General features: G+C 37.6%; 1 protein-coding gene across 25 annotated transcripts in view; it reads left to right on the top strand.

Annotated features, from left to right (window-relative positions):
* Window positions 1-19343, top strand: part of LOC149743871 (uncharacterized) — a 164399-nt gene that overhangs the window by 8946 nt on the left and 136110 nt on the right. For 11 of the 25 annotated variants that reach the window (XR_016391691.1, XR_016391705.1, XR_016391693.1 and 8 more), the window contains 2 exons: window positions 581-672; window positions 7770-7812. The exons of 1 other annotated variant lie outside the window; for it this stretch is intronic. Coding sequence is in view for 1 of the 24 variants with exons in the window: in XM_089906092.1 (XP_089762218.1) it covers window positions 581-672; window positions 7770-7812 (135 nt within the window). In the remaining 23 variants the exon portion in view is untranslated. Of the gene's footprint in view, window positions 1-580; window positions 7813-19343 lie in introns of those variants that run through there. 13 more of the 25 variants (XR_016391706.1, XR_016391702.1, XR_016391704.1 and 10 more) reach the window with 6 other exon arrangements.

Genomic DNA, 19343 nt, shown 5'->3' with positions numbered 1-19343 from the left:
TTACTGGTCTTTGAGTTCCCCTTAGCTATCTGCAAGTCCTTAAACAGCCTTTGTGGCTTAACCAAAATTCTCTTCCATCTTCATTCCGCTAACAGATATTGGTCTAAGCATGTACTTATACTAAAAAATGCATGACCACGTTGTCTCTACACATCTATAATTTTATGTTAACACTATCATTATGTAAGCTATACTTGAATTGTAATTATAACAGATTTTATGTCAACACACATCCATTTCTAGTGTTCATCTGGTGTTCAAGGGGAGAGCAGCATGTCGTAAATTTTATCAAAATATAACATCTGAAGAATAGAACAGAGGGTAATTGTGTAATTCTGTATTCACTCTAATTAAGTTCAGTGGAGTTGGCATAATAGAATTAAGATGAAAAAAAAAAAAGACATTGAGGTACCATGGCTCCCTCTCCTAACACACCCTTTTTATATCCGAGAGCAGAGACTCAGCACCTTTCTGTACAGAAATGGAGACAGGAAGAGGCCAGAGGATGAATGACAGGCACGAATGAGGTGGAACTTTGAAGAGCAACATGGAAATGAAATAATTCTTTTGTATTTGGTAGGTGGGGAAAATGTACCAGCGCGTATGCCTACTGGGACCACGTTTTTCCAGAACAGTTAAGCCCAGTGTCAACTATGCTGTCCCACCTTCCTCGTAAGTAGGAACATACTGTTACTTGAATCTTTGCTTCCTGTTTCTTGATACCTGGTTGAGAAGATTATCACAAGAACTGCATCTTGTTAGCAAATACACTGTTTTGAAATGATTGACACTCACTGAAGAGTGGCAGCTCCAAGCTTGCTCTCTCTTGATCTTGGAGTATTTAAGTCTGGAGTGCAGGAGTGGGTTATGGGGAAAGACCATTGGAATTCTTATGTCTTCAGCATAATGGTTATAGCATAATGGTTAGGAGTGTAGGTGCTGGTTCCAATCTCTGCTTTCCACTTGCTAACCATATGAGCTTGGGCAATTTACCTGATTACCTGAACCTCAATACTCCTGCCTATAAAATGATGTTAATAATATTTCATCCCCATAGACTTGTTTTCAATGTTAAAATGAAGTCACTTACACCAAGCACTTAATACAATGCCTAGAGCATAGTAAAGTCTATTATTATTACTATTACTACTACTACTATTATTATTATTACTATCACGATGCCAGGTGCTATTTTTCCTATGCCTTATTCCATTATCTTCTGCCCTGTTCCCCCATTTCTGTCTTGTTTCTGTACAAGGGTAGGTTTGTCACAGAGCATTTTCTTTCCCTAGTGTCTGACTCTTAGTCATCAAGGTGACTGGTCCATGACCCCGGCATTCATTGCTGCTCGTTGAAGCAACCCATTTTGAGAAGGGGAGTTGGATATTGATGCCAAGTTGGGTCAAGGAGAGAGAATTTTCTCTCTTCTGCACTCAGAGAGCTAAGTGAAATATTCAGGCCTCAGAAGGAGAATCAGGCAAAGGGCAACATGCTTAATTTCATACCTTAGTGATTAAGAACAAGTCAGACAGGCTGGATTTGAACTCATTTCCGTCATGTACTGACAACGGGATCTTAGGTGCTTTTGTAACCCGTCTGAGGCTCATTCAACACCTGAAAGAGACGAATAACATTATCAGAACCTAGTGTATAGCCTCGTTGTAATAAGTGAGTAAATCCTTTTAAAACGTTCAGCACGTTGTTTGGCATATAAACACTTAATAAAATTTAGCTTCTTTGACTACTACCGCTGCTAATATTATTAAGTAGCTGAGCAGATCCGAGGCCCATTTTTTTCTTAGATTGCACATAATCATTTGGACAACCAGCTCACATTGATCAACCGTTGCTTATATATAAACCCCCATGAACCCAAAGGTGCTTTAACTCTCTCCCAGTCAGAGCCTGTTCTGGGGGCAGAAGCAACACCGGCACTACCCCCGTCATCTTTGCCTTTATTGTCACTACACTCGCCTGCCGTACTGAGCACTTTCTGTTTGCCAGGCACCAAATTTAGCCCTGCGTATGCACTATATCATGTAGTTCTCACACTCCACTCAGGTGGGAGACATTATCATCATCCCCAGTTTTCAGGTAAAGACGCTGAGGTGTTGGAAAGGTAAGAAACTTGACCCACAGCAAGAGATGGAGCCGGAGTATTCAAACCCTTCTCTCTGACCTCAAGAACCCTTAAATATTAGCATACTACTACATCCTGGTAAGAAAATCTGCTTCCAGCCACTCTGGTGAGAGTAGAAATGATTCTCAGTCCCCACATTCCTCTATTGCCCATGCCACCCTAGCCTCAGGACTAGGGGGGAAAGGAAGTGATCTCTTCAAAGAGCAGCCAAAGGGAACCTACTCCCTTCTGCCTTTTCGTAATCAACTAACCAATATTTTATTTCCTTCTTAAGAGTCCCCACATGTTCCTTTTGGTACTTAGCTTGGCCTTTTAGAATTCTGACATTCTGTACGTGACTCATCCACTGTATTTCATGTTAATTTATTGAGGTCAAGTATAGGGTCTTACTCATCCTGAAGTCCAGTTATCCCCTGTCACATCTAACTCTGTTCTCTTCTTCTTGTAGGACATCTGCAGGTATTTATTTGAATTTTGTTGAATTGTTCTCATCAATAGTACATTAAAAGTTATACAGAAAGTGCTTTCTTATAAGGAAAACCATCTAAATAGATTTCTAGCTCTTTACTTTTTATAGCACTATTGTAGAGATTTTAGATCTCCAGGTAATACTTTTTAGATTGAGTTCTTCATATCATCTTATTTTTACATATAATGATAAATCTGAATTTTCTCTATCAAACCTCCGAGACTTCACTGGCTTGTAACTTAGCTTGTTGATTATGTGTTGTTGACTTTTCCATTTACAATGATATTTGATCCTGGTAAGGATGGGGCTGGGTGGGAAGGTACATCTTAGGGCCATAAATTGGTTTTGTAGAGAACTAACATAAAGATCTAAAGCCTCATCATATTTCTGCAGAACTCATGAATCATTTTATTATAATTCCATTCATTCAGGGAGTATAAAACCATTTTCCAATTGTTATTCCTAATTTGTTCATCTTCTCTTCCTTAGTCTTAGTGAGAAGAGAGCAGGCTGAATGGAAGAAAGTCATTATGACCACTGGGGCCCCTAGGGTAGGCATCAGTCCCAGAGTTTTGTTTTCATCTCTCCGCTATTAATATTGGCTAATGTCTTGAGTGCTTACTTGGTGCAAATTACTTAGCCGACCATGGCAAATGGATTGTGTCATTTCATCCCCTGATAGTCATACAATTAATGTATGTATTATTATGATATCCCATAATGCATACATGGAACAGAGCCTCAGAAGTAGTTATTGGCTCACCAAAATATGGTAGATGTGGAATTTGGACTCAGGTCTGATAGACTCCTAAATCACTCCTAGTGATTTTTACCACTAAATTAAAGTTGTATACCTCTGGAGAGTAGATAGTTTCTAAAATTTCCTCAGCTCTAACGTTTTATAATTAAATTTTTGTCTGATGGCGAGCTTAACAGTTAAGATGGGTAGGAAGGAATGCCAGCCTGTTGAATGGAATTTCCCTGAAATAAGCCTGTTTTATGACACCAGTTCACTCATTCATTCACTCAGCATGTATTGAATGTTTGCTCTGTGCAAAGGCATTTTAGGCATCACAGTGGAGTGAGCGCCCCTTCCATAGACTCTCCTGCAGCACTCAGAGAAGTCTTGGACTGGTTTGCCTGTTATGGAATGGGGCTTGGTGATAGAAGCCTGGTTTGTCCTCCACTGATATAACTAAGACATACTCATATGAGTTTATAGGCATCTTGAAGCCGTGGGATAGTAACACACATGAATCTTACCATTTTTGCCTGGGATTAATGATATAAAGGCTTTGGATTTGGGTATGGAAAATGGGTGCAATTATGGGCGTGTTGGTTCTACATATATATGGACATCACGTGTCATCAGCCTGCAGCTACCTGCCATTCCTCACTACTTCTTTTCACAAACCAAACAAGTACCTTCTTATCTCTCCTGTGGATAAGCTCTTGACAGTGGCACTAGGGCCTCCCTCAATAAGTACATCATTGGCTAAACCAGTGCTTTCTCAGATATGCTCATTGAACAGCCCTTAAGGTGGATTGACATTCCACTGCCTAGAATAGAATATGGTGTTCTTTAGAAATCGGGGGGAAAAAATAGGCCACCAGATGTACTTTCTTTACTTTAAATTGTTTATATATATATATATATATATATATATATATATATATATATACGAACAATTGTTATATATGTGTATGTATACTTGTTCATATATATGAATGATTTAAAATTGAAGAGAGATATATATATACACACATATATATATGTATATTTAAATTTTGGCTTCTGTTAGCAAGTAGTAAATTAAATTATTAGCAGATCCATACTGCAGGGAAATAACCAATCAGATTTCATTCAATAGCTTGCTTTTTTGTAGATTTATGGTTGTGATTTTATATCTGCAGGTATGTTTGCTGAAGAAAATATTTCTACCACTTTACGCAAAATTAAATTCATTTAATACCAATGCGGCATGTCCCAAATGTCTTAATACAGTTTTAATCTTTAATCGCATCAGAAGTATGGAATTAGAAACATACCCCAAAATCATTTGAAGATATAATTACTTTCATTTCCCTTATACTTTTGAGACTTTTGAAAAATAAGTATTTAGTTGTACTTATCTGTTTCTGTCTCTCTAAGGATAGCAAACACTGAAACACAATTATTTTTAAAAGTCAATATTAAAAGTATATTGTCCAAGATGATCAAAACTAAGGAAGTGGCAAAGAAATTCAAAAATTTAAACTTTCAAAGGGTGCTTTTTTTGTGAATGTGTAGTACTTGTTCTTCTGAAGGAATTAATCTTTTTAAAAATTTAATTAACTTATTTTTTATTGAAGTATACTTGGTTTACAGCATTGTGTTAATTACTGCTGTCCAGCAAAGTGACTCTGTTATACATATGTATATACATTCTTTTTCATATTCTTTTCCATTATGGTTTATCACAGGATATTGAATATAGTTCCCTGTGCTATATAGTAGGACCTTGTTGTTTAGCCAATCTATATATACCAGTTTGCATCTGCTAATCCCAAACTCCCAGTTCATCCCTCTCCCACCTGCTTCCCCCTTGGCAGCCACCAGTCTATTCTCTATGTCTCTGATTCTGTTTCTGTTTCATAGATAGGTTCATTTGTGTCATATTTTAGATTCCACATATAAGTGGTATCATGGCATTTGTCTTTCTCTTTCTGACTTACTTTGCTTAGTATGATAATCTCTAGTTGCATCCATGTTGCTGCTGCAAATGGCGTTATTTCATTCTTTTTTTTATGGCTGAGTAGTATTTCATTGTATATATGTACCACATCGTCTTTATCCATTCATCTGTTGATGGACATTTAGGTTGTTTCCATGTCTTGGCTATTGTGAATATTGCTGCTGTGAAGATCAGGGTGAATGTGTCTTTTTGAATTATAGTTTGGTCTGGATATACGCCCAGGAGTGGGATTGCTGGATCATGTGGTAGGTCTATTTTTAGTTTTCTGAGGAACCTCCATACTGTTTTCCACAGTGGCTGCACCAACTTACATTCCCACCAACAGTGTTGTAGGAGGGTTCCCTTTTCTCCACACCCTCTCCAGCATATGTTATTTGTAGACTTTTTAATGATGGCCATTCTGACTGGTGTGAGGTGGTACCTCATGGTAGTTTTGATTTGCATTTCTTTAATAATTGGCAGTGTTGAGCATCTTTTCATGTGCCTATTGGCCATCTGTATTTCTTCTTTGGAGAAATGTCTCTTTAAGTCTTCTGCCTATTTTTTTGATTGGGTTGTTTGCTTCTGTTGTCATCAAGTTGTATGAGCTGTTTGTGTATTTTGGAAATTAAGCCCTTGCTGGTCGCATCATTTGCAAATATTTTCTCCCATTCTGTAGGTAGTCTTTTCATTTTGTTTATGGTTTCCTTTGCTGTGCAAAAGCTTGTAAGTTTGATTCTGTCCCCTTTGTTTATTTTCATTTTTATTTCTATTGTCTTGGGAGACCTAAGAAAACATCGGTATGATTTATGTCAGAGAATATTTTGCCTGTGTTCTCTTCTAGAAGTTTTATGGTGTCATGTCTTATGTTTAAGTCTTTAAGACATTTTGAGTTTATTTTCGTGTGTAGATAGGTTCATTTGTGAAAGGATGTGTTCTAACTTCACTGGTTTATATAAGGCTGTCCAACTTTACCAACACCACTTGCGGAAGAGACTGTCTCTTTCCCATTATATATTCTTGCCTCCTTTGTCAAAGATTAATTGTCAAAGATTAAGTGAGGTGTGTGGGTTTATTTCTGGGCTCTGTATTCTGTTCCATTGATCCATATGTCTGTTTTTGTGCCAATACCATGCTGTTTTGATTACTGTGACTTTGGAGTACTGTCTGAGTCTGGGGTGGCTATGCCTCCAACGTTGTTCTTTTTCTTCAGGATTGCTTTGGCAATTCTGGGTCTTTTATGGTTCTGTATGAATTTTAGGATTATTTGTTCTAATTGTGTGAAAAATGTCATGGGTAATTTGATAGGGATCGCGTTAAATCTGTAGATTGCTTTGGGTAGTATGAGCATTTTAACAATATTAGTTCCTCCAACCCAAGAACATGAGATGTCTTTCCATTTCTTTGAATCATCTTCACTTTCCTTTATTAATGTCTTACAGTTCTCAGCGTATAAGTCTTTTGCCTTCTTGGTGAGGTTTATTCCTAAGTATTTATTTTGGGGGTTGTGATTTTAAAAGGCATTGTTTTTTTACGTTCCCTTTCCGATATTTCATTGTTGCCATAAAGAAATGCCACCAATTTCTGTATGTTAATCTTGTATTCTGCTACCTTGCTGAATTCGTTTATCAGTTGTAGTAGTTTTCATGTAGAGTCTTTAGGGTTCTCTATATATAGAATCATATCATCTGCATCTAATGACAATTTTACCTCTTCCTGAAGGAATTAATCTTGAAGTTCTACTAAGACTTTTGGGATACCTGTTTTAATGAGCCATTACTTCCTGCCTGAGATTGCACTATGCACCAGAGATTCTAGAATTAGCATAATAAAACTAATAATGCAAACAACAGCAACAAATCTTCACAAACCTTCCTTGCAAGGAAGTAAAGTCCGCTGGAAAAACAGACAAGTGAAACACACATTCAAAATGGCAGTGATTCTCAAACATTTATGTGCTGAAAAATCATGACAAGCATGATAACCAGGGCAATTACTAGACCCCTTCTCCAGCTGGTCAGGTGTAAGGTCCTGTAACTCAATTTTTGGTGAATGCCTCCAGGAGAGTCTGAGACAGATGTTCTCAGTTGTCGTCAACCTTTAGTGTGCATCAGATTTGCCTGAGAATATTGTTAAAACACAGATTGCTGGGCTCCAGTGCCAGAGTTCTAACCAGTTCCCAGGTGTGGCTGATATTGCTGGCCCAGGGACCACATTTTGAGAACCACCTTTCAAAACGCTGCAGTATGCGGTTGTGTGTGTTGTGAATGAGACGGCCCAGAGAACCAAAGGAGGGCAAAGGGACTCTGCCCTAAATTAGTCAAAGGTAACAATAGCAGCTAGAATTGATTGACCCAAGAAAAAATTATAAGAACTTTACCTGCATTTGCTCATTTAATCCTTTCAGTAAGGTACATAGGTGCTACTTAGTGTTCCTCTTTTACAGGGGTGTCCAGAGAAGGTAACTACTTTGCCCGCGTCCTAAACTGGTAAGTAACAGATTAAGAATTCAAGTCTAGGAAGTCTGATTCCAGAGCCCACACCTCTACCCTTTCTGCATGTAGAGAGGAGTAAAGGGTTGTCAGTGAAGCCTTCCTGGGGGCCCTGGCCTCTGAGTGTAGATAGAAGGATGAGTGGACATAAAGATCATTATTTGTGTGTGGTGGGGGTAGGGGAGGAAGTATGAGGGCTTCCAGAAGAGCCCGCCCTCCCCATACATCTGCTATAAGCAAGTCTGATGATCAGGAGTCCGGAACATGAGTATGACTATGGGTTACTGAGAAGGGTTCTACAACCCTGAGGTTAGAGTTCTGGATCAGTTAGTAGGTAACAGAAAGTGAATGAGTGATTTACCTTACTTTCCACGGGTAGCAGGAAGTTTGGAGATAGTCCCTCTAGCGTTAGTCCAGCTGCTGAAGGGCATCACCAGGGGACTGGGTTGCTTCGCTCTTCCAGCTTCCACATCTCTAGCACGTCCACATAGCTTCAAAGCGACCCCAGAATCTCCAGTAGTGTTCCAACAATTTGGGCAGGAAGAAAGAAAAGGAAAAAAAAAAAAAGAAATTAAGTAAGAAAAAAAAGGCAGTGTCTAACTCAGAGAGCAAATTTTTTACCACAGATGGTCAGCAGACTTGCACTTAGATCTCATCAGCTCGGATTTTAAACTGGCCACCTTAGCCTTAAGGATAATGGGGTCTCCTAAACCAGGGCTCTGATAGTAAGGAATAAGGAGAGAGTGGTACTGATTAGCAGTGCCTGCTGTCCCAAACAAATATTATCCCCAAACTATTTTTTTTTATCCTATATTTTACTTTAAAGAATGGAGGGGAAACATTATGTATCTGTAAATAGCCTTTTAGAAAGGGTACAATTATATAGTTATACAACCCCCTGGAGGGCTCCTTTCTTCTAAAATCTCTTTAAAAACTGTTCAAGGTTAAGGACATTTTAATCTTAATTTAGTAACTTGCAGTCGATTATCTTGGAATGACATCCTCTCTCTGCAGATGTTCTGTCAGGCTTTAGAAAATTCTAAAAGTGGACAGAGAAGTGTTATGGTACATGTATTTGCAGTATGCACGTCTTTGAAATGAAATCCATTTAGGGACCAAAAGGCATTTCATGTCTTTGCTATACATTTTCACATATTTGCCTTTCCAGAATTCCTTTGAGCAAATCTGTTAGATGTAACGCATCCGTTTCTCCCATCTGAATTCTTTATTACTAAACGTTCTTCAGTATGCTCTCACTCCCCTCTGTCAAAGGCGTTTCTCTGGGTCCTCACCCTTCTCATCTCATATGTGAATGCGTATCTTAAACTGAAGCAACAGTCTGCTATGACTTCTCCATAACTTGAAGAACCCGTCTTTGTGGGAAAAAAAGTAGACTTACTAACTTAAAAGGTAAAATGCGCGCAATGTTTCTGAGAATTAAAAACTAAGATAAAAACATAAGCAATGGAAAAAACTTACAGTGGATCCTTTTCAAAGACTTTATTTTACAGAGAAGGCAACTGAGGTGTAAAGAAAAAATGCGTTAGTTAAACACTAAATAATAAACCTTAAACCTCAGTGGAGCAACACATGGACAGTTCATTTCTCACTCACTCAGGAGTGTAGTATGGACTTTGGTGGTCTGAGGGTCAGTTTTCTGCTCAGTTATTCAAGGACCCACCACCTTCATCAAGTGGCTCTACGTTTGTCCTAAAAGGGAAAGGAGAGAGGAAGCTGCAAGCTACAATTATCAACTCGTTATCCTTCAGACATAAACTCTTCAGGTCACCTCTGGTCACATTCTTTGGGATAGAACCATACCCAGATGCAAGCGGAGATGGAGAATGTTGTTCCTATCTTGGTCCTAGTGATGCCTCTACAGGCTGGAGGAGCTAATTAAAGTGTAGTCCACAGCTCGTTGTTTCTGCCACAATGAGTGATTAGCCTAAGACTGTGGATTAATTATGTGTGTGTGTCACATATACATATAATACACACAAACATATATGTGTGTGTATATATACATTTTTTAGCATGAGTTGACACATGGGGCTTCTGCCGTATCAAAAGAGTACAAACTGCCTCTTGTTGCTTTTCCTTAATTGAAGTTGACTACTACTATCTATTTCCCTTCATTTTGCTACCTCCCACCCCCCGCCTTTCAGTATTATATGAAAATTCTGAAAGAAATAATTTCAAAGTTTCCAGTGCTTTTCAACGTAATAGAATACTCAGACCTTAACAATTTTCCTGTGTGAAACTTTTGCCAGACTAAAATAGTTAACTTATGAAAAGTAAATTTAGATTGATACAAAAGAGAAAATAAGCTGATTTTTTTTTTTTTTTACACAAATACCCCGAGCCAGGGTGGAAAATAAATGGAAAACTGGAGGAATTTAGATCCTTTTGTTGTAAATTTAAATATTTTTAATTGTAAAAATAATACAGGCTCATTGCAGAAACTCCAAAATTGAAAGGATTTAAAGAAAAAAGGAAAAATAACTCAAAATCCCATTTCTGATAAATCATCTCTGTAACATTTTTGAGGGTATCTTTGGAAACTCTTTTGTGACGGGGTGCATATAAATACAATGCAAGTATAAAATACCTTTAATTATTATATCAAACTACAAAGCAGTTCTATAGCATTTTCATTTAGTAATATAAGTATGATTACTCATCACCTAATAAAAATCTGCAGCATCATTTTTAATGGTTGAACAGCATTCTATTATTTATTTAACCAGTCCCTGCTGTTCAACATTTAGATTATTCTGTTTTGCTTTGCTAAACAATGAGACAAGCATCCTTGTTCATATGTCTTTGAGCATTTGTTTATTTCCTTAGAATGGACTTCTAGAACTTGAATGGCTGGTTGTCAGTTCTGGTACATACTGACATATTGTCTTCCAGAAAGGTTACCGTGCTTTTTATTTCTACCAAGAATTTAACATCCAGTGTGGTTTCTTACACACACTCATCAGTACCAGTATTATCAATATCAATACCAGTATTATCAAGTTTTTTAAAACTTTGTCATTCTAGTCAGTAAAATATGACACCTGAATTATTTTATTTGTATTTCTTTGATTAATAATAGCAAGGTTGAACATATTTTCATATCTTTATTGGCTGTTAATACTTTTTAGTTTGTGACTTTATGACATCCATTTTTCATCGATGTATAACAACCTTTTATATATCAATGTGTTTATTTTGTTGTTTGTTGTAAATGCAATTTTTTTCTCTTCATTTATTAATTTTTATTTTGTGTGTGTTGAACTTCTTTAATACTGTCAAGTCTATTCAAAAACCCTTTAATGAACACAACAAATGTGGAAAATCAGTCATTCTCCTGCATTTTGTAATCAGTTTATTTCCTCTTGGGCAGTATGGAAATGTAAGTTCTTATTTCATCTTAAGGTTGGAAAGAATCTGTTCCCTCGGAAAGGGATTATAGTCTCCATGATGCAGTAATGGGAGATTTTATAGGGTAGGCAGGGTCGACAGAAGAAAAAACCCTAAATCACACTCCATTGGTGGTTGCCTTATTTATAAAAATGGCATTTGAGGCTGTGTGACTGCCATCAGGTAAGCAAAATTAATTTTTAGCGTGAAGTACTCCTATCAGCAAGAAGAGCCTAGGATAGGCTAGCAGTAAGAAGTGAGGGGTTATGGGATTGGGGCATAGCCTCTGTTTCCTCCAATGCAGCTGGAAATTTAAACTCTGGGGCTCCTGCTTGATCCAATCAGCCCAGCTAGTATGTGTTGCCAGGTAGGGTGAATAGACTCAGAAGTACAAGAGCTCATCCTTGGTCCCCTCTGGAAATGAGCAGAGAATACTGTGTCAAGCAGAGGTGATCAGTCCATGGTCTGTAGACTTGGATCTCCTCACATAGTCCTTAAAGTCAGGGTGAGACAAAAGGCCAATACAAATTATATTGATGACAGTATCAATGAGGTGACATTGAGTCCTTTGACCCAACGTGTGTCTGCAGTGTGCCATCCATTAGTAAATGGGCAAAGCCAATCTATCTGATACAATGAATGAATCTGACACTCATATTTTGAAAAACTGAAACTGTATCCATTTGTCAAGAACAGTGGCTACTTGTTCTGCTTTATTCCCCCTGGTAGAACTAGGTAACATTGCAGGCAGTAAGACGTTCCGGCATTTCACCCTGGAGTAGCCCCAAAACTGAAGAAGCTGTCTTATCAGTAGTTAGCTCCTTGTCACCAAGAATATTAAAGTAGATTTGTATGATTAGCAAATTAAAGAGACTGTAGTGCCTACCACTACTGTATTCACTAAGGCACCCAAGTTATTCTAAAGAAATCCTAATAATACATTAGGACCGTTTTGAATATTTTTATTTGATTAGCCGTAATCTTCTAGTTATAACATCCATCACCATTTTGACCACTGAAACTTGGCCTTCTTTTCTTACAGCCTAGCCCTGTGGTCTTGGGCTAATCACTAACCTGCTTAGATACAATTTTCTTCTCTATGAAATAGAAACAATATTATATGCTTTGAAGGACTGCAGGAAGATGAGCTGTAATGTTTATCAAGTGCCTAGTAAGTAGCCTGGCCCATAATAAATACTTGGCTAATTGTAGATGTTAGTTTCATTTTTAGTTTTATTTCCAAACATTGCTCTTTACTTTTGGAACTCTAAAATTTGTTTTGAGAGTGGAGGACTTGTTGTTTGGATTCCTCCAACACTCTCTGTATACTCTGTACTTCTATCCCTAGATCATTTATATTAATGGAATAAATGATCTTTGGTCTGGTGATTCCAAGGTGACGAGGAGCTAAATGGAGGTTCAGTATACACCTGGAAGTATGGATTTTCATGCCCAGTGCAAATGTGGGAAAGGCATTATTCCCACATTATAAAGGGGGTAAAGACCTCCAACTTGAGGAGACTCTGGGTTGAGAGATGAGAGATTTACAGGCACTGTGTTTATCCTACAGGGTACCACAGGGGCTTTTATGTTCTGTAGCAAGAATTTGCACCTTATACCCTTGTAGTTAGAAGTAAAGCATACCACGTAACTAATATCTAGTAAGCATTAGAGTTAGAATAAATACCATTTATTTAACGTTTCCTTTGTGTTAAGCATTTTACAGTTACAACATATGGATGGATATTATATTGTAATGGTTAAGAGTGTAGTTTTTTGAGCTGGATAATCCTGGATTGGAGTCTCATCTTTATTACCTCTTTTTTTTTCTGTTTTATTGAGGTATAATTGACAAAATTGTAAGATAGTCAAAGAGTATATCATGATGATTTGATATACATATCTGTTGTAAAAGGATCCTTCCCATCACGTTAATTAATGCATCTAACAGCTCATGACACCTTTTTCCTTTTTTTCTTTTTTTGGTGAGAACACTTAAGTTGTATTCTCTCAGAAAATGTTAGTTATACAATACAGTATTATTGACTGTAGTAACTATGTTATACAGTAGATCCTCAGACCTTATTCATCCTGCAGCTGAAAGTTTGTACCCTTTTACCAGTCTTCCCCTCTTTTCCCCACCCACACCCCAGCCCCTGGCAACCAGTTTTCTACTCTGTTTCTATGAGTGTGGCTTTTTTTCTTTTTAGATTCCATATATAAATGATATCATTCGTATTTATCCTGTCTGGCTTATTTCGTCAGCATAATGCACTCCTGTTTCATCTATATGGTCACAAATGAAAGGATCTCCTTCATTTTTTTTAAGGCTGAATAATATTCCATTACCTCTTAAGTGACTGACTTTTGGTACATTGTTTACACTTCCTAAGCCTCAGGGTTTCTTTTCTTCTGTAAAAAAAAATATATATATATATATATATATATATATATATATATATATATACATACTAACAAGTTATTTTTTGATACGTGGAATGTTTGTTGAATCAACAAATAATTAGTTGAGATCATAAATGTGACACTTAGCACTGTATTAACATTTATTAATACTCTCCCTGTTAATTTCTACAATAAATTGTATAATAAGTAACAATAATAATAGTACTACTAGTAGTTTTAGAAAATGCATAGGATGTGCCAGGCATCATATACTGTACTACCCTCCTTCATGTGTACCACAAGTTACATGTGGATATCATCTTCCACGTTGTTTCCTTTAAAGAAAATTGAAGCTCAGCAAGATTGAGTAGCTTGCTCCAGATGTGAACTCAGGTCTGAATCACTCCACATATAGGTTCTTAATGACTCCATGTCTTTAATTCCACATCTGCATTTGTTTGTTGTTGTTGTTTTTAACTTTCCAAGCATCTGATCTGAAATTCCTTTCTCTTTGGGGAATTTTCCACTTTGTGGGTCTTGGTGAGAAACAGAGCCTTCCTCTCGTTATACAAGCTGAACATGTCAGATACACTGTTTACTCACATGCTCAGTCTCCCTTACAGATGGAAAACAGTCGGGCGACCTCAGGTTGGCCAACTGCACCCCTCTCTTGGATTTTGAATTACAAATAAATGATGTAAAGAAGCAAGGCCAGCAGTGCTGGGTCAACCTCCTGTTTCCTGTTCCTGCTTGGTAGCAAGGCCAGCTAGGACTTATAACATCACTTTGGCCTGATCCTATAATTGCAATAGCATAGCCTTGGCTTTCGGTTGTTTAGTCTGCTTCTAGTTACTGAGACCTAACCATAAACTTCCAAAAGTTTCCTTTTCTGCTCAAATTAGCCGTATCTGGTTCCTGATGATTACAAATAAGACCTTTCCTGATATACAGTGGTGACCTACTTATCCAGGCAGATGTAACATCGTCCTGGCAGGGACAGAGGGCAGGCAAGTTCCTTGAACAGCTGAACAAGAAGAAAAAGACCTAAGAAGGAAGAATTGAAGCCAGTTCTGCTTGTGTTATAATTCTACCCGTAGCTGCCTCTGTTTCACAGACCACATGCTAAGGACCATGTCCCTTCCCCTGTAACAGACGAGCAAAGTAGACCCAGGCCTTCCAACCCAGAGACCAGCTGAGCTGTACCGTGGACAATCTAGGATGTGAAAGACTTCACTCAATGTCTTTGTCACTTGACACATTGTTCCTCTCTTTGGGAAGTAGCTTCTTTGTGTGACAAGAATATGCTAAACCAACACTTAAGTGGACAGAGGTGAACGATGCCAAAATTAGCTACAGAAAAAAAGGCGTAAAGACTTGTATTTTCTGTTATTTGAAGGTGTTAAGACCCCACATAGAATATGAGTCCTTTAAAGGAAAGTTGTGAATGGCCCAGGGAATGTTGAATTTCCATGTGGCCATATGTTCTTGATCGGTCACGATGATGATGATGGTAGCATCAGTAGCATTTATCAGTGTTTCCTGGGTGAGAGGCACTTTATCCTAATGACCTTTTAACCCCATGATGACCCTGTGAAGTAGGAAATACTGTTTCAGCATCTTCAGGGTTTTTCTTTTTCTTTTTTTTTTTTATCAGGAATTTACCCTAGATCACAGTTGGGTGGTAGAACGACCAGAACTGGACACTAGCCTTTCCTGAATTCCCAGAGTGTGATCTTAGCAGTTATATTGCCTGATGCAGAGCCATGTAAATGTTGCCAAAGCAATGAAACGTGTACCTATTTCTAACAGATTCTAACTCAGAAGCTCTGGGGTTAAGTGCAGAGCAGTTGAGTGTGATTGTCTTTACAGACAGTAGATAACTTAAAGAGAAGTTGTTTAAAAGTATATTTGCATATTGCACTACACTGTCATATCTGTGATTGGTTAGCTGTTGAGTAACTAACACAAATCCCAATCCCATCTCTAATCTCATTCATCTCTTGTATGATATTTGACCTAATTGAGGCAGTTTTTTTTTTGTTCTTTCCCACAAACACACATCGAACATCCAAAACATGCTTACCATTTGTGAGCATATTCTCTTAGTTATTTAGGAGTTGAGTAAGAGTGAGAGAGAAGGGCTTCCCTCGTGGCGCAGTGGTTCAGTGCTCTGCCTGCTGATGCAGGGGACGCGGGTTCGTGCCCCGGTCCGGGAAGATCCCACATGCCGTGGAGCGGCTGGGCCCGTGAGCCATGGCCACTGAGCTTGCGCGTCCGGAGCCTGTGCTCCGCAACGGGAGAGGCCACAACAGTGAGAGGCCCGCGTACCGCAAAAAAAAAAAAAAAAAAAAAAAAGAGTGAGAGAGAAAAAGACACATAAATATGAAATACGGTCATCATTTATTTAATATCCTTTATGTTGTTAATCCCTCTTAGCATTTACTGCCATTCACTCATTTGTATTATTTGGAGTATAGCAGTTTATTCACACAGCATTTTTACATATGGCTTATCATTTGTATTCTATTTTAATAACACTAATAATTGTAGACTATTGACAAACTCATCAGACCCTACATATTCATTTCAAAATCATGAAAATAAGGTGGAAAATGAGGTGTAAAGTGGAAAATCTATGTGTATGTTTTCATTGGTGGAATGAGGAGCTACCTGAATATCACTCCTTCAGCTTTTTCTTCAAATGGTGCACTTTTTCCTCCATGCATAGGAGTCTCTTCCATTAGGTAAACAGTAGTCTTGAGGGCAAACCTCAGAAGTAGAAACAGGAGAACTTTTCAGTTATGGTAAAATCAAACATATTTTTCTTCAGTAGTGAAAAAAAAATTCTTCACGAGAAGTTCAACCACCGTGAGTTCCATGGTGAAAAACTTTCCACTTATAGATGCAACTTCCCCCAGAATTCTGAGAAATGTCGGTAGTAGAGAGGGGTGTTGCATACACCTGTTTCATTTCCCTCTGACTTTTCCTTCTCCTTTCTCTATTGACATTAAAATCTATAGTGAAAGCACATAGTAAGCAGTCTAGGACAATTGATATGACATTTGATCTAAATCTCCAAAGTCTATTTTAGATGGGGATGCTATGAGAGTCACAGGAGGGGAAAAAATCTAGAATTATTCTTATGTGATCAAATGTACTAAAATAACAAAAGCAAATCTTATTTCTAGCTAATAAAATAGCATTCCTTATATGATGTCATATTATGGCAGAAAAGAAATATATGCGTCTATTTTCTTCTATATTAAAACTGCTAAGGAGTGGGGACCAATGAACTAAATCAATTGTTTCGGGTTCAAGTTGTAGTTTTTAGTAGCCATCCTTCTTAGCAAGTTTTCAGAAGCAAATGTAGTTCGTTTACTGTCACCACTAAATGTGCAATTGTGTAGATTTGTGGAAAAAAGTATTATCAAATATATATACTTCAAAATGATTTGTGTAAATTTTTCTATTCATATTATTATTCTCCTTAAGTAAATCAAAATCTACTATATACTGTGTTTTTCTTCTATAGCTTAAAAGGGGAATGTATGTTGAAACTTATTCAAATATTTATTAGGTGTCTACTAAGTGCCAGGCACTCTACTAGGCAGTAGAGATGTTGTATTAGAGGTGGAAAATGTCCTTGACCTCCAGAACTGATACTCTTGTAAGAGAAATACTGGGTCAAACTAAGTCAACAGTTTCTTTGCTACAGAGCTTTTTACGAGTCTTGTGAATTATGAGTCTCTGATAAGGAGATGCAGTGGACAACAGATCCCAAATTTATTTGAAATCTTTTCCTTCATGGACTGTCTCATAGGATTTATGATCCACTGAACACACCTTGAGAGACACTAGTATTCTGCAGTGGTTAGTTAATTGTTTTCTATTAAACAACTATATACTGAATCCATGATATTGAGTAATAATATCCATGATATTATTATCTGGATTTTTTGGAGGATACAATGATGTACATGGCCACTGTGATGATAAGGGGGTCCAGTTTAGTTAAGAAGAGAAACCACAGGAGTTATAACTTAATGTAACAAAGAAATACACACACATATATATATTTATATGTAAATTACTATTTATATAGTATACAGTGTCTTCTGAAGAAGATAGAGTTGTTTGTAACTTGGGATCTCACAGGAGGTTTCACAGAGAAGGTAGACCCTGAGCTGGGCAGAATTTCAGTAAGTTAATTTGGTTCTGACCGTACAATAAGATCAGGTATTTGCACTGGTCAATCTGACCTTGATGGAACAGCATTCCATTTGCAGGGAATAGTGTGATCAAACATGCAGTGGTGGAGATTGCCAGATTGTAATATTCCAGTACCTGGAAAGTGTTGGAACGTCTGCTTTCTCCACGGTCTAGAAAAGTGAATCTCGAGTGAAATGCAAGTATAATGGAGGCCAGTGCTCTTTGCTTTGTACACTGCTTTGATTCTACAACATGCAACAATGTAGTGATCTGTTTCAGATTGTCATTATTCGAGAGGGTTCTTAGTAACAGGAGTGGAAAAGGAAGACCTCTCTTCCTGTGTTTCTGCCCTATGCTCTTAAGCCAGAAAAGGTACCAACATCACTGACCTGACCTTGTCTCAGGTATCTATCAGGATTTACTAGAATCATTCTAGTGAAAGGTAACTAGATGTCCAAAGGACTTAAAAGATACACTATAACCTTTGTATACTTTATATACCTGGTGAAACAAAAATGTCACCTGAGTGGTCCCCTTCCCTAGAAATACCAGTATGTTTTTCCAGTGCATGGCAGAACTTTGCAGGTAAAACTGGGATAAAGGTGAAGAACAGTCTTAAAATTCTAGTCCTTGAACAGCACCTAACACAAAACAGGTTTTCAATAATCTTAGCAACAGTATTCACAAATAATGACCATCAGCATAACTGCTCTTTTGTGCCAAAATACATTACCATATTACTTTTTTTCCTTCAGCTTTACAACTTGGGTTCTATTATTGTTTTCATTTTACAGGTTAGGAAAGTGAGGCTCAGAGATGCTAAGTCACTTGGGCAAGGTCACAGAGCTTGTAGGAGATAAACCTGCACGCTTACTGTTGGATCCTACAAACCAGACCATAATTTAAGTCCTTCAAAATATACCTCAGAACATTTGAGTAAATTAATGAATAAATCCTCCTAGTCAGACTGACCAGATCATTATATTAGGTTTAGCTATAAGTGGAGGAAAGTCATAATCATAGTTGGACAGTTAATACAGTAATTTACTTGCTTTGAATTTTCTAAATGATGTTTAGCTGGTAGTTTCATGATGATAACCATCGAATAAAAACAGGCATATTTTGGTGTTTGGAATAAGATCTCATATTGAGTAAAATACATATTGATTTCTAGACCTATATGATGTGAGTAACAGATGACATTGAGATGTCATCTAGAAGTACTCCTGTGCAGTTCATCATGTCAACCCAGCTAATAATTTTAGAATGTTCAGAGGGAATAATATATGCAGCCATAAAGCATATTTCTAATCAATGCAAATAATATTTTTCCTATGCTAAACCCAGAGTTAAGTTATAACACGCATCATAAGATTAATGGGCCATTTTTTCTTCATCACTTTGCTAAATGACTTAGTCTGGAAACCATTCAGAAGGTTGCGAATTGGAGCTGAGCAGTAGTAGTGAGACTGTGCCTCTGATGATGAAACTATTTCCACCCCGACCCC

The sequence above is a fragment of the Delphinapterus leucas genome, unplaced genomic scaffold (assembly GCF_059928025.1).
Source record: "Delphinapterus leucas isolate spDelLeu-1000000601 "Yukka" unplaced genomic scaffold, BTC_Dleu_Yukka2 spDelLeu_asBTCV2_sq62, whole genome shotgun sequence".
In the NCBI taxonomy this organism is placed as follows: Eukaryota; Metazoa; Chordata; class Mammalia; order Artiodactyla; family Monodontidae; genus Delphinapterus; species Delphinapterus leucas.
This window is presented reverse-complemented; position numbering and strand designations above follow the sequence as displayed.